This window comes from Nelumbo lutea, chromosome 8 (assembly GCF_056320005.1).
Source record: "Nelumbo lutea isolate HS-2025 chromosome 8, American lotus-T2T, whole genome shotgun sequence".
NCBI classification, from domain to species: Eukaryota; Viridiplantae; Streptophyta; class Magnoliopsida; order Proteales; family Nelumbonaceae; genus Nelumbo; species Nelumbo lutea.
The window spans coordinates 5,339,483-5,355,204 of NC_142691.1; the positions used below are offsets into that span (position 1 = coordinate 5,339,483).

The 15,722-nt window shown below is 35.6% G+C and overlaps 1 protein-coding gene across 3 annotated transcripts; it reads right to left on the reverse strand.

The window, feature by feature from the left end:
• Positions 1-947: 947 nt before the first annotated feature.
• LOC148842334 (UDP-rhamnose/UDP-galactose transporter 6-like) lies at positions 948-8,595 on the reverse strand. Of its 3 annotated transcripts, none has more exons than XM_088956456.1 (6): positions 7,991-8,595; positions 7,531-7,767; positions 2,852-3,036; positions 2,557-2,757; positions 2,211-2,372; positions 948-1,482 (listed from the first exon to the last, which is right to left on the reverse strand). In XM_088956456.1, exons 2-6 carry the CDS (start codon positions 7,673-7,675, stop codon positions 1,153-1,155), a joined length of 1,023 nt encoding a protein of 340 aa, XP_088812582.1. In that variant the 5' UTR covers positions 7,676-7,767; positions 7,991-8,595; the 3' UTR covers positions 948-1,152. The 3 variants fall into 3 exon arrangements, with proteins under 3 accessions (XP_088812582.1, XP_088812583.1, XP_088812584.1); XM_088956457.1 differs by having other exon boundaries at positions 8,125-8,345; XM_088956458.1 differs by lacking the exon at positions 7,991-8,595 and adding an exon at positions 7,857-7,921.
• Between the last annotated feature and the right edge of the window lie 7,127 nt (positions 8,596-15,722).

Here is a 15,722-nt window from a genome sequence, read left to right on the forward strand (position 1 = left end):
ATGTGTGTAGCGAAAACCAACATAAGCTCCCCATTGTATATTTTCAAGGTATCAGGCCCCCATCAATGAAAAATCTAAGATATTAGAGAACAAGCCTAATGTCACTTGCAATTGTAAAGGCAAACCAATAAGGACATCAACATTTGGACTGATGGTTACAAACGTGATTTTGACATCATAAAAATAGGATCCTTCCAACAGTTACGAAAAGGTTTTATGTGATTTTTTCAATTCTTGAGCCTATGTCCAGCCAAACAACTTCTTGAATAATAGAGGTGTAATGGGTATCTGATATTCCTAGGGCAAATAACAGGCCTGTACCATTTGCATTATTCCTAGTGCTGGCAATGGAAATGTTGGCCTCCAAAACCCGGTATCCAGCAAGGCTTGGATTCATTCTAGCAGGCCAAGCTGCACTAAGATATCAATGCAGATTTCAGCCATCTAGGTCCAGTTGTATGAAAATGTTAATTGCATTAGGTATATCCTGAATTATTCATTTATCAAGCATTAAATTAATATTTCTTTCATACCTAACAAACTCCAGTACTTAATTCGTTATTCCTTTTCTTGGATGAACCAGGAAAGGTGACAAACTGACAATCAACAAGATTGATAATTGGTTTAGCTGGAACTCCACTGCTGCCATAACAAATCAGAACTGATATTCTGAACCCAAAGCAATGCTAGTGTGTAATTTATAACTTGGACCTGAATAAGTGGGAACCATACTTATTTTGAGACCATAACGAGAGTACATCCAGTAAATCAAGCTTTAGTTTTTAATCTTATATCCTAAAAGACTGCCAGTAAATCAAGTTATATCCTAAATAACTTAAGTATCATTAAAAAGATGGTGATATTTTTACGGATCATTGTCAGAACTCTACCCACAAATTAATTCAAAGCCAAAATAGCAATGGGAATAGAAGGTTAAAAGGGATAAATGGTTTGCAAATGAGGAAGAAAATAAATTACTATAGATTATGATCATGACAGGATGAATATTTTCGGGATCTGCATCCTGCCTGATAGTATTTGTCCCCTTGAAAAAATGCACGACCAAGGAGAGAAACTTGGAATTAAAAAAATGTGGCTCTAACCTTCAATATCAGGAGGTTATAACATCAAAATAACCACCTTGTATTAATTCTAAACATTCTCATCATGTTCACTGGAATCAGACGACCCACCATGCTTTTGTTGTCTGTTGTTTGACATTGAATGGCTCCTACGCTCTTTCCCTCCTGGCTTAGATGAGGCACTGCCATACCAAATCATTCCTACCACTGCTATGATCATGCCAACCACTACTTGTAGACTTAAACCCTCCTTCCCAAAACAAAAAAATCCCAAGATCAATACAAGGATAGTCTTCATGTGGCCAAGGACTTGGAAGGACACAGCCGTGAATCTACCAATGCAGATGAATTGGCTGAGATTGGTCCCTACTGCAATGGTGCACGAAAGGATAATGAATAACTGCAAGGAACAATCGAGTCAAATTATCACCATCAAGCAACAAATCAATGAACATGCATCCATAAAGTATATACATATGCCTAAACCTAAATTTCTATTTGGCAGGTATATTATCACATCAACATGCCTACACATATGAAGAATATGCCATTCTAAAATAACACATACTAATAATATCAACCTATCACATCATATATGCGAATTAATTGGTGGTACATTGGATCAAAGGACCATTTTGAAAGGTTCAGGACATAGACATAAACATTTATGTTGACAATTTATGGCAAAACATGGACCTCTGAAATCAATGAATGTAGTTGACAACCTAGAATTTGGAAACTCATCCACTGGAGCATATGTAAGAAATTGTCAATGGGGACCTACCTCCACCAATATCCATCATGCATCCTATGTTCATATAGATGATCGGATAATGAAAACTTGAACCACAACAATAGCTTGTTAAAATATATTCACAAATGCATACATGGTTTAAAGTCTTCAACTGACCATTACAGTACATTCATAGCATGTAATTTCATAAATCACAATATGACTGATAATAGCATGTAATTTGAACAGGTGACCATATGCAATATGACCGATAATTTTAATTTCCACATATATGATTGATGTATACCAACATATTCTAAAAACTGTAGGCACTAAATAAATCTAGTACATCTTTTTTTTTCCTTTTGCAAGGCATATACAAATGTGATGCTTACCACAGACATCAAGCTATAATCAAAGGTATCAACTCTTTTGTTTGTCAACAAGAAATCAAGGAAAGGCCCAATCAACAGCAGCGTTGCAGCCTGAGCTGGTGCAGTATGGCCCAACAAATTGAAAGAGCTAAGTGAATACTTCCTTTGGAGGAAGTGTACATACTGCAAAGATAAAATCAACAGAATCAATAAATCTAGCAGAGAGATACCTCCTGTCTAGAATTTTGTACTTAGATCTGGCAATATAAGCAAACATTAGGTAGCAATAATAGTAAATAAAAAAAAGTAAGTCCAGTGGCTGGAGAAATTCAGGATATGCTGCTGATTTCATAAATGAATGACTTACATACTGTTGCAGAGAAGTGCTCCAAACTGCTACAAATGCAGCAATGAAGCCTCTAGCATTGACACTAACATCAGTGACTGTGCAGACTGCAACACCTAGTAGAACAACTGCTATACTAAGCTTTGTATCTCTAGGGTATCGAATCTTGTCGAAGACGACTTCAAGAAGACAGGATACGGGAATCATACTCAGCTTCGCAATCTGGCAATTCATAGTACAAAATATGCTTTAATTTGGAATTTCCAGCACTTGTAAATCAAAGGAATGATTAAACCTGGAAACCACCAGAACTGACCTGATAGAATCCCACTGAGTTCCACATTAGGCTCAGATTCATTCCAACAATGGAGAAGTTAGCAAAAAGGATAAATTTCAGAAGTTCAGGTAGTGGCAGATGGGAGGCCTGGATATACCCTAGCCACCTAAGAACAAAGGTCATCAGTGTTGTGGTGGCAAAGTGCAGACCAGTTAATGTTGTAGCTGCAGGATCATAAAAGGGCCCCATGTTCAGGATTTGTAAACAGGCATAGTACCATCTATAGACACACATACATAGAAGCATAATGCAACTCCATGATCGAATTAGAGTAAAGGTGAAAACACTTGATAACTTTGCAGAATGAAATTTCCAATTGCCAGATGTAGCAAGTAGCATCACTGAAGGGTCAAATTGGATGGTACAAGGAGGATAAGTAACAGAAATTTGGAATTATTTAACAGAAAAGACATTACAATTTTCATGCTAAAAGAGTAGACATTCAAGATTTTAAATGAAGAATGACAAGCAGAGGTCACAGTTCCATGAAAATCAGTTCTTAAGATAATAAAATCAAACCTAAGAGTGTTATCCATAAAGCTTTTTCTCATTTTGGTAGGCTAAACTATTCTACTGTTGAAATTGGATAAGCCCATCAGTGAGAGCAGTAAAATCCAAATACCAGTGCCAATGCTTGCAAAGTTGGCAAAGTTCAAATAATGCTTCCATTGATATAGTTTGCATGTTATCAATAAAGATAATTTTGAAATTGAAGACCTTCAAAAGAAGGTACTTTCAGCTAGGGAATATGAAAAAATGAAAATGCTAAGACTACATTTCAAGATGGCTTCTTTAAGTCTTCTACTCTTCTGTTACTTTTCAAGTTGACAGCCAACAAAATCCTATTCAAACACAAAAATTGTTTTGTTGCATAGTTGTCGACATGTTGCCTAGGCAACTAAGCAGTTGCCCCATTGCATCACCTAGAATGTTTTAAAAAGGCACTTGCCCAACTTCTTAGGTGCTTGCCTAAGCAACTAAAAAGCTAGGCAGAATATTTTCACAAAATTTTAGGGGCATAACAAGTGCCTTAAAAGAGTCAGATTTACAATTATTAAGCAAGGAATGAGAGAGTTTTATTCTGTTCTCTTGCTTTTGTTTTGAGGATTAGTTGTGATGTTTACTCTTGAAAGCTTCCAGCAAAGATTGATAGGGCATTCAAAGTTCCAGGATGCTTCCAATCTGGGCCTTGAAGATCCTTTCTCGTTCTGGGTTGCACTTGATAGCTTTGGTGTCCCTCTTGTCTTCTTTAAGAAAGGGGTTTATGCTGATTGGATGGTGAGAAGCGAGAATAGGATGTCATTAGAGAACAGTTTTATAGAGGATAGTACATACACACTCAACTACTATGAGTGTCATCATTGTGTTCTTCAGGAGTCTTCTTTTGTTCCTCCTTTTTTGTTTAGCTGTCCTCCCATGACCCCTCCCCGAGGTTCCCAATGAAAGAAGTGTGGTGTGGGCCAATCTTGCCCAAGGTGAGGGCTTTTTGTTTTTGCTGGGAGGTGTCCATTCCAAAATCAATACTTGTGACTTGTGAGACCCTACAGAAAAAGAGACCAAATTGGTGTGTTTCTCCTTATATTTGTCTTCTTTGTAAAGCGAGGGTGGAAAGTTCTCTCCATCTACTAATCTCATTTTCTTTTGTGACTGGTATTTGGAAGAGATTTTTTGCTCTCTATGGGCGCAGGTGGACGTCCCCTCAAGATCTGCAATCTTGTTTAGCACCTTTTTTTCAGACCTCCCACAAGAACAGGTAAGATCTTATGGAGATGTTCCAGAGCTGCAATTCTGTGGACTGTATGGGAGGAAAGGATTGGCGGGTTATTCAAGGACAAGTTCCAAGATAGAAGAGCCATCATTGATATCATCACTGTTAGAGTAGCACATTGGGTGAGGTCTTTAAGCCTGTTCAACATCTTCACTTTTGATGATATCCCCAGCAATTGGGGACTGATAGCTAATTCAACCATTTCCAGAGTCACTATCCAACCAAGTTGGCTTCTGCCCCCACAACTTGGGGGAGTTTTTATAAATCATAATGAGAGTACAACTGAACCTTATTCTGGACCTGCAGTCCATGGAAATGCAATTAAAGCGGAAGTCCTAGCAGTGCTACAAGGATTAAAGCAGGCTAAGAGAAACAACTAGGTTAATATCATTGTTGAAGGGGACTCAAAGTGGTGGTGGAGTGGGTACAAAATGAAGGAAAGTGCCCATGGAAGTATAGACATTTTATTGGAGAGATCAATGGGTTAGAAAGAGACATAGTTGTTAATGCTCGGTGGGTTTACAGAGCTGCCAATGGGTTGGCAGACTAGTTAGCAAGACGGGGTAGAAAGAGAGAACCTTTTCTCGGGGATGGAATTTCTATCGTATTTTGAATAGAACAGCTTTGGGTTCATCCATCTCAACCTCTATACTCAACTACTAGAAGATACTATAAGGCATTACCAGTGTTTTAAAAGGCGTGGGAGGCATACGCAAAACGCCCTGAGGCGTATGCTAGAGGCGTTGACACCTTTGAGGCGTACACCTCAAGTGCAAGAGGTGTACGCCTCATACGGTTTTTTCACGAGGCGTGCTAGAGGCATACGCCTCATGTAAAAAGATAGAAAAAACAAAGAAAAAAAGAAAAAAAAAAAGGAAAGAAAGGGAAAGAAAAAGAAAGAAAAGGAAAGGAAAGGGAAAGAAAGAAAGAAAAGATAGGGGGAAAGAAAGTGGGCTGGGGACTAAAGAAAAATGAGCTTCCCCTTCCTCTTCTCCCCCTTTTTTCCTCTTCATTCCCCCCTCCTCTTAAGTAGGCTTACGCCTCTTATGCTCTGAACTACACCTCATGCCTCTAGGTAGTGGAATGCCTAGCGTTTTAAAACATTGAGCATAACCTGTTGTGGAGATATAGTCAAAGGCTTCTAGTGGTATGAAGAGGACAAGGTGGGTGAAAATTAATAATAAGAAAACCTTATTATAAAAGAAATTAAATGTTCTGAAAAACATATTTGCTCAAATCAAAACACATAAGCATAACATATGAGACAAATTCAAAGTGAAAGTGAAAGCAAATGAGTAAGGATCATGCCAAGGTTCTTCAACACTTGACAATTCAAGCATGTGAAATTCTAAATGTGTTTGTCTATCTCCGGTTACATTATTTCAAGTATCTAGTGTGGTGTCAAACATCTTCCATTCCTAATTACAAGAGCTTGGGGCCTCTACAGAGGTGGAGGGCCGATGGGTCCAAATAAACCCATGTGTAGGTTTGGGGGCAGCACCTTTGATAAGAGGGTTGGTTTTATGATTTGGTTGCAGTTATTATGTTTAAAGGTTAGAGATCAAAGATTATATTTGTTGCTTCTTTGGTGGAAAATTTGTTATCTGAGATCCCATCAACAACAACTAGGGCTTCAAGTATTCAATTTTTTTCTTTTGAAAGCCAATAGACCACTATTTGTGCACAAGCACCAATAAAAGATACATTAAAGTTAATAGACCATTATAGAGATGTAAAACACATAAAGAATGTACAGAAAGTAACAAATGGAAACTTATAATTGGCACAATCTTGAGTCAAGGTACATGGCACACCAGGCACATTCCTAGGTGTGTACACCAGGTGTGGGCCTTTTAAAGGGACATTGTTTGGGATCAAGTGAGGTCATCAAACATGTCTTTTTAAAACATTGAGAGGATTATAAGAGAAAAGAGTTCAAAGACCTCAGGTCAAAAAAGGTTCACAAGGTGGACAAGGTTCTCCTTTTGGATAAGGCAGTGATCCAAGAAAAGTAGTTTGCAAAGGCACTCTTTTTCTTTAAAAAAAGAAAAGAAAAGATGAAAAGAGAAGGAGCTATACTGAAAAGGTGGATGAAGGTTATAGACCTGAATACATGACAGGGTAAGTAACTGTGTTTAGTAATGTTTAGGAGATTAAGAAAATTTACTTGCTGCTTGCTAAAGATGCAGCAGTATCTTTGAATGCTGCAAGAGGTGTTTCTAAAAGCATTAGGGAAAGAAGAAAGGGTGGTGAGGTAACAGATATGCAATTTAGAGGGCCCTAGTTGTGAGTGATGATCTCTGATTTTTTAAGATTGTATATATGGGTGTAAACCTAGAGACTTTGATTCATTGGACTTTGTTTGTTCCTTTTGCAGCATGGGGTTTCAATAGGCTCAAGATAGTAATACCATTTACATAAATAAGCACATCAAAGCCATGTGAGATGATCAAGAACAAGGGTGCTACCCTCGAGGGAGAATTCTGTTCTGGAAGTTGGCAATATCTTAAACTACCAGTAAGGCATAAGCATCGGTGATGTACAACATCAGGAGACAGTGATATAGAACAAAAGTTAAGAGGGAAAGAAACACGATGAGTACATAAACTGTTATATAAAATGAATATTCAAGATTAAAATTCTAACTTGCTAGAGCAATAGAGTGACAAGTCAGGATACGACGTAACTGAACAGAGTTGCATTACACTAAAAAACGAGTTCACTCCAAAGGCTACACACTTGAATCCAATACAACCATTTTGAACAAAAAACTTGAACAAGTATTTTTCTTTTCCTTTTTGATTGGTAAACAACTTGAATAAGATTAAAGAAAAATCTAATTCAGCTTTTTTCCAAGAGAAATCAATCAAGGACAAAAGAATATGTTTACCAAAACTAAAGCCGTAGGTGGCCATCAAAGCTTTATTGACAATGATGATCCCGACGGAAGTGACAACGTTGAACATCCATGAAGCTGCATCTACTGCCGCCTTCTTACCAGATTTGCTTGCTGGGGCCATTTCATAGATCCCCATTAAGCTCTATTTAAGTTGCTTCTCCATGAAAACAAAATGAGAATCTTCTTATACTGCTTGTTATAGCCGTTGTAGCAATCCCACAAACCTGCCTGTTAAAAATACAAATTCGGAGCAAATCAGAAACGGAATTTCGCACCCGCAGTTCTTTGATCTAATTCCCACATCATTATCATTATACATTAACTAAGAGCATAACCACAGATCTCCTCCAAAGCCAAGAAATTTGGTTGCTAAACCTCAAGAAATTCGACCATAAAATCTAAAAAAAAAAAGAAGAAGAAATATAAAAATGACGTGGGATGAATCATATACCCAACCAGCACTTGATGAAATTAAATTTAAACGTGCGAAGATTATGAATCTGATCCGAGATCGGAAAAAGAAAATTAGAGTAAAGAGTTAGCTTCGTGGACTCGTAAAACTTGAGAAATGAGACGAGATCCAACAGGCATGGGTCGAACGATCGCCGTTGGTAAAGGAACACGCGCCCGGGGCATCGACCACTCTCCTAGTCTCCTGTATTGGCCCCTCGTCCTATTCTGTAGAAAGGGGTACTTGTGTAGAAATAGTCCTGCCCAGTTATTGACCGTCAGAACAGACGCTGCTCCTGATGCAAATGCGATCCATGAAAAGTGAAAACCATCTAATGAAGAGTTGGGTAGTCTTCGGATGCTATGCAAATTCATTTACACTAATAAGTGCAAACAATGTGTTTGGATTCATGTTTGCTTTTAGGTGAAAGAAGAAAAAGAGTAAAATCTAATGTAAACAAGATTTTGCACTTCCATTCCATGGGAGTAGCCACGAGGTTACTGATGATGTTCAAACAGACATGTATTACCGAGTTTGAACTTTGAATGTTCGAATCAATGAATCAAGCCTTTCTAGCTACCTTCAAATTTAATTTCATGTAAGCTAGTAAATATGTAATTATAAAGGTAAATTTATACCCATGAATCCTGTATTTCTCGCATAACCCATGTCCCTTTACTCAGCCCCTAATATTTTTCATTAGAATAAGGGTAAAATAAAGAAAACCACGCTGTACTGTAGGCTCCATTTGGGAACAGAGTAAATACAAACATGTAGAGAGTGAAAAACCTTGTATACTATATATATATTTGTATTTGTATTCTTTTCAAACCGATCCTTGGACTGCATTCATTTGAATGTAGTACATTGATGAAGTTGTACACCAATGGATTCAAAGTTACCAACCATTATAAATTGGAATGTGTGATTATCGATGTAAATATTTACATCGTTTTTATTGAAATTGTATTTAAATCTACTATTGATGCAAAACTCAACATGAGTGCGAGTTTTACATCAATTTTAGATGTTTAACTATACTCTATCCAAATGCTGACAAATACTGACTGATGTGGTTAATTACGCCGGTCTGTATTTACACCGTAAACAAATGCAGCATTTTCTAATTTTAAGGCTTTGCTACTGCCATTATCCATTAGCCTTTCTTTAAGTTTTCAACTTTTATAAGATCATTTTCCCTATCATTGCTTAGAACTAACAACTTTCCTATGTCACTAAACAAATGGGAACAAAAATAAAAAAATTGGTTTTGGAAATGCAATAAAAGAGAGCTTTTTGTTGCAATGGAAAATTGGAGGAACTAAACATAACTACCCTCAAAATGCAGGATAGTTTGTCTGTATTTTACCCAAATTTAAATATTGAAAACTGATAAGTTAAACAAATAAATAAATGAAAACCTATGGTCTGTATTTTAATTATAACCTCTAATCTCAACACTATGAAACTTGCTTCAGTTTTTAAGGAAAATTACTGATAGGTATATTTCTAATGTTTCACTTACAAAAAAGTAATATGAAACAAAATCCTTACGAACTTTGCAAAATATACATTTTTTAATTTTTGATTTTATATTTCTTTTACTTGATTAATCATTTACCTGTTTGAATTTTGAAAAATAGATAATTCTAATCCATCAAACTTCAGTCCTAATATCAGGGAGAAAGAATACAAAACAAGCATTATTTTTCATTTCCCAATATTGAACACAACAATGGGAATTGTAGTAGGTTGAGGTTGAGTGCGGGAATAGCTTTATCAATAAGAAAATTAGTACGAAGAGTTTTCTGTCGTGTATTCTTTATGACTTTGGGTTTGGGCCTTTATAAGATTGGACTTGGTTTGGGGTCTAGTTTGAATCTTTATTCTTTATGACTTTGTTGAGTTGTTCCAATATGAAAAATGGGCCGGGTTAATTTTTTGGGTTCAACTATTATATGAAAAAGATATGATATCCAAAAAACATCTAACCAATGAATTGGAATCATATCCAAATTCATGGGTGGACTTTGATTGGTCAAAACTCTTTGCATACCATATCTTTTTTATATCATAGATTTTCTCTAATTTTTAATGTCAAAGTACAAGTTTTTTTGAAGTTTAAAAGATTTCTAACACCCCATGCTTATTGAGTTGACATCTTCGGTCCCCTTGGTATAGAAAATTTTCTGTACCCAGACCAATAGCAATTTCTAACATTATTTAAAAGGAAATTGTCTAAAATTCATCATGAATTTTCAACATTTTCCTTAAACTCACCACAGCTTTTCAAAATGTCTAAAACTCACCATGCCAGTAAGTTTTTATTTTACATAACTCACTTTCCGTTAGTGCACCGTTAATGCTTCTTAACAGAAGTGTCCATGTCAGTATAAATAATAATTTTCATGACCAAATTACCCTTGAATGATGAGTTAGAGGAAAAATGGTATTTTTTAGTTTTTAATTTTCTTGTTTTTTTTTTTTGCATTTTAGTGTTTTGTTATAATTTCCAATGTTTTTTATAATTTATGTTTTTTTTATATTTTCTATTTTCTACAATTTATAGATTTTTCTGTATCTTTTGTTATTTATTTGTAATTTATGTGTTTTTCTATAATTTTTGGTGTTTTTTCTACAATTTTTATTTTCTGATTTTGTTTTTCAATTTCTATAGTTTCTATAATTTGAAAAAGATTTTTATTTTGTTTGCAATTTCTAAATTTTTTTTTATTTTTTTTGTAATTTCTATGTTTTTATGTATTTTATATTTGAAAATATTTTTTGAACTTTTTCCTTTTTTTCATGTCTAAATATTAAAATGGTAATATATTAACACCCATTAATTTATTTTATATATATTTTATATTTTTCTATGAAAGTTAAAATGGTAATATATTAACACCCATTAGTCTGTTTAACGTCAAATTAGTGACATAGTGAATTTTAGACATTTTAAAAAGTTGTGAGTTTAAGAAAAATGCTAAAAACTCATGATGAATTTTAAACAATTTTCTTATTTAAAAGCCATTTTAATTTAGAAATGGAAAAACAGGCTATGTGGTAGATTGCTATTGGTCTGGTATAGAAAATTTTCTATACCAAAAGGACAGACGATGTGAATTTGTGTCTACTTCCATATCCAATAAAATTATATACCCATCTCAACATAGAATGGAGTTATGATAATTAAGGTGCTTCTGATTGCCAGCTGGCAAACCAAAAGAGGGGAGATTTTAGTTCCATATGCCCAAGTTAATAGGATTTATTAGGCAGTTTGACCAAATAAAACAAAATAATGTATACTGGTTGGTGTTGAACACCCTCTTTTTATTAGCAGTAATCAAATGTTTCTTGGATTATGAGAAATCAAGTTGGAAATCTATAAATATGACAGCATCGTATTTGACTTTAACCCAACCTCTATTTCTTGGAATTAAGAAATTTTGGCAAAATCCAACCTCTATCAATTAAATGTGACAGCATACCTAATGGTTTGCCACTTACATTCCTTACAATTTTCTTAAATTGCATTTTGGCTATTTGGAAAATAAGACATTAATTAGGGTTCAACTTGGGCCAAGTTAAAGTTGAGTTTAGGGTTGAAAAATTATGAGCCCAGCTCAATTTCAAGGTTGGATTAGGGTTGAGGATTTGGCCAACCAGATCTGACATGAGCTTAACATATCTTAAATTTTAATGTAGATGAAGTTTCATTCAATATGGAAAGTTCAGGCATCGGCATTGTGATTAGAGTGAAGCACGGATTTTGTCTTAGGCTGTATTTGGCATTTCTTATTTTGAGGAATTATCTTTCTATTTTTTTTTTTGTAGTATTAAATATTTTATAGTGTATTCATACTTGCATCTTGGATCTGCTGTTCGGTTGGCCGTAGTATATTTCACTTGCTATATTAGTGGGGTGAGCAGAAGATCCCGAGTGTCTGTCTTCAAATTCTCCTGTTGCTTAGGCCGAGTTTGGAAGGAATTTAAATGCAAATACGTAGAATGCAAAACTTTATATTTTGTATGTATTTACACTATACATATTTACATTTATACTGTTTCCAAACTGAATTACATTCATGCATTGGCTATTTGTTTCTGATCTGTCTAACTTTTTCTGTATTACCAATTTTCCTTGGGGAAGTCATCTCGAAGGATATGTATACAGAGCAATCCAAGTTGAACGGAAGTGCCGTTTTGCTTAAAAAAAAAAGCATTAATAAAACCGCTAAAGAAAAAAAAACAATAATATAGATAGATGAATTGGAGTGGTTGGTTTAACCTAAAATATGGTAATAACTAATAAGGAAGGTTAATTACTTAACAGGAGATTTTTACAGAGATTTGTATCACAATGATTCTCAAAATGACAGAAGAGGATGCCCATTTTAATACAGTGGGGCCCCCTTAATTATTTTTAAGGTTCTTAGGCTACAAATGGGCCCCATCCGAAACGAGCAAAACATGGCGCCAGTAGAACTTTGAATTAATTATCTGGATTCCAAATTTAGTTGAGATTATTGAGCATTTGTGCCACCCAAACAAGTTTTGTCAGACCCTAATTGGCTGACAAGAAGATGAATATCATAGGCTACATGATTCGGTCCAACCAATCAGACCGTTCAGGAACCAGATAGGCAACACAAACTACCTAAAACAATCTCAAGCTTTCAGATTGGTTGGCCCATAGAAATAGAGTGAGCCACGTTGTGATTTGTGGATTGTGAATTGTGAATTGTGATGGATGGAGTGCACCATTACAGTATTATGTGATAATGAAAATTTGTGAATTGTGATTAGAGCTTAGGGAGGAGGTTGAAAAGACGTGGGGCCGTAACAATTCCTACCAAATTTAACACATGTCCGCCACGGTCTAAGGACGATACACTTTCTATTTAATTGCTTCGACAGAATTAGCAATTCATTTACTGTTGACAACTGAGAGACTCCCGCGTTTTGTGCTTTGTTCTTCTGTTCTTCATAGTTCATAGGCGGTGTGGTGCACTTATGAGATTAAGAATTTGAGAGGCTGAGAGTGAGGGACAGAGAAAGGCAACTCCCTAGCTGGTGCCCTAGTTGAACCCGGTTCATGTCCAAGAAAAACCAACCAAGATCAAATCCTTGCACATTACGACATATTGCTGGGAAATGGGTGTCAATTAAACTAAATTTAGACATGAAAACCATCCGGGCAGCCGGTTTTCTGTTTTACCCCTGAACTGAAATTCTTTCAAAAACCGTAAATTTAGCCAGCAACCAGCTGACCCAGATAATCAAACTATCGATCCATTCAACCCGACAATGGTCTTTGCTTTGGTCTTTTTTATTTTATTTTGTTTTATTTTTTAAAAATAAAGCAGTAGCGGATCGGTTTTTGAAACCGACCGAATCTTGAAAAACATAAATACCAAACAAATTAAGCAGGTGGGAATTGGGATATACTTTCATTCCTATTTTCCCACTACATTTATTTCGCAAATAAGTATTCAAGCTCAATCTTTTTAATTTTGGCTTGTTTCTTTATTTGTCCATTCTCCTCAACATTCCAAAGGCATTAATTAGTTCTGAATTAATAATAAAAGAAAATAGTAAATTGCCATGTCTGTGCTTTTTCTTATGGTTGCTGGTTTTCAATATGTTATGTTGGGGTGTGTTTATTATGTATATGAAATACCAAAAGAATATGATGAGTACGAGCGGAAGGAATGCAAGCCAAAGCCATAGTGCTTGTGCTGTATGCAAGCACCAGCGAAAGAAGTGCGAGAAAGACTGCCCCTTGGCCCCGTACTTTCCGGCTAATCGTTATCAAGATTTTCTTAATGTGCACAAGCTTTTCGGAGTGGGGAACATCATCAAGTTATTGAAGGACATAGAGCCGCACCAAAGGAAAGCCACTGTTGAGTCTATACTGTTTGAGGCTAAGGCGAGGAAGAATGACCCAGTTCTGGGTTGCTCCGGTATCGCCACCAGACTCATGTCTCAGCTTGATTCTTACAAGAGGGAGCTTCAGATGGTCAACCAACAACTAGCTTACTATCGACAGCGGGAAGCTCTGCAGAAGCAACGGCAAATGCAATGGCTTCTAGCTTCATCCTTGTCACAGAAAATTGCTTCATCCTCATCCTCTTCCTCACAATTGTTCGGTAGCCACTACCCTACCTTGTTTGATCTGGTAATTAATTATTACGAAAGTGATTTGATATCTTTTTCTTTTTGTGTTTTCTGTTACTTGATTCCTTCAAATAAACAAATTAATTAATGGGTTGTTTGATTGAAGTTATCAAGCTTTGTGTCTTTACAGCCCATTGACACATGCCTAGGAGGATTGAGAAACCTTGACCAGTTGGCCGCTTCATGCTCCACTATTGACCAAGATATTAAGCCCTTTGATTTCAAATCGTTTGATCAAGAAATAGATGCTTATTTCAATAAAAAGCTTCTTACAAACAATTTGGAAGGGTTCAGGTAAATTATATATATATATATATATATATATATATTTTTTTTTTTTTTTCTTTAAAACTTATATTTTATTTATAATTTGTTCAGAATCTTCAGACCATGATTAAAAGAAAAAAGAGTAGAGATCTTCTGCAGGTTACCTAGCTATTAGCAGGATCCATTGATGGATCCCCATTCCCCCAACAGGAATACACCTTGGAGCAATGGAGCCTGTTCATGGGTAACCAGCAGATAGCAAGAGATAGATGTATATATTTTTCAAGTGTGTTAGAACAATAGTGGACATGAAAGATATCTGTTCTATATAATTTTAATTTCTACACGTATCGAAGGCTTGAAGCCTCTCCTGAAAGTGGGGTATAATACATGCATCCACCTTATTGATGTAATGTACACTCCATACCCAAGAATTGAGTAGGAAGATCAATACTCATTTAACATTTTGTGTCTGAGTTTGTAGACATGTACAATAAATTAAAACTTTTAAATCCACCCAATTTTTTTAATATTGTACAATATGTATTGATATGTCGTCATATCTTGAACCTTGACTCTTCATTGTCATCAGACATCAATAGAACCACACTTAACCAGACCTTCTGTCCATCCCTTGAAACACCAAAGGCTCCTTTGGCTAGAGGATTCTTAGGTATATTCCTCACCTTGGTTTATTTTTTATCCTCTGGCTCTTCTTCAGACACCAGAATAAACTTTAGGGAAAGAATCAACTTTATTTTCAACATCCAGCCTAGGGACCTCTCTTATCTTTGAGCTGTCACTATTAGTTGCCAAACTCAGCCTCTCAACTCATCTTGTCTAAATCAATCAATTTGTCTATATCATTTGATATCTCATGGGGTGTTCCCTAATGTGTGCATAATCTGTGTGTACTTTGGTAGGAAAAATAAAGGCTTCATTTGGCCTGATGCTATGATGTAAAACAACACATAGCCTCCAAATAGTAAATACGGCTCTTTATTCCACAAAAAAAAAAGATATCTAGTGCGTTTTTCATAAAACAACACATAGCCTCCAAATAGTAAATACGGCTCATATTCATTACTACACATCAAATTATTTTTGTCTTACTTATGTTCACATTTAATGGGCCTAAAAGGCTTTTCAATTAAATTTCATGCAATATATGAAAACTTGCTAAAAGACATTCAGCAATTCGATATAAGTTTAAGGTTATACTCAGGATAATTTTTTTTTACCCAAGTACTCGGGAGTAAATTGTGACTGTAATTGCCTGACAAACAAT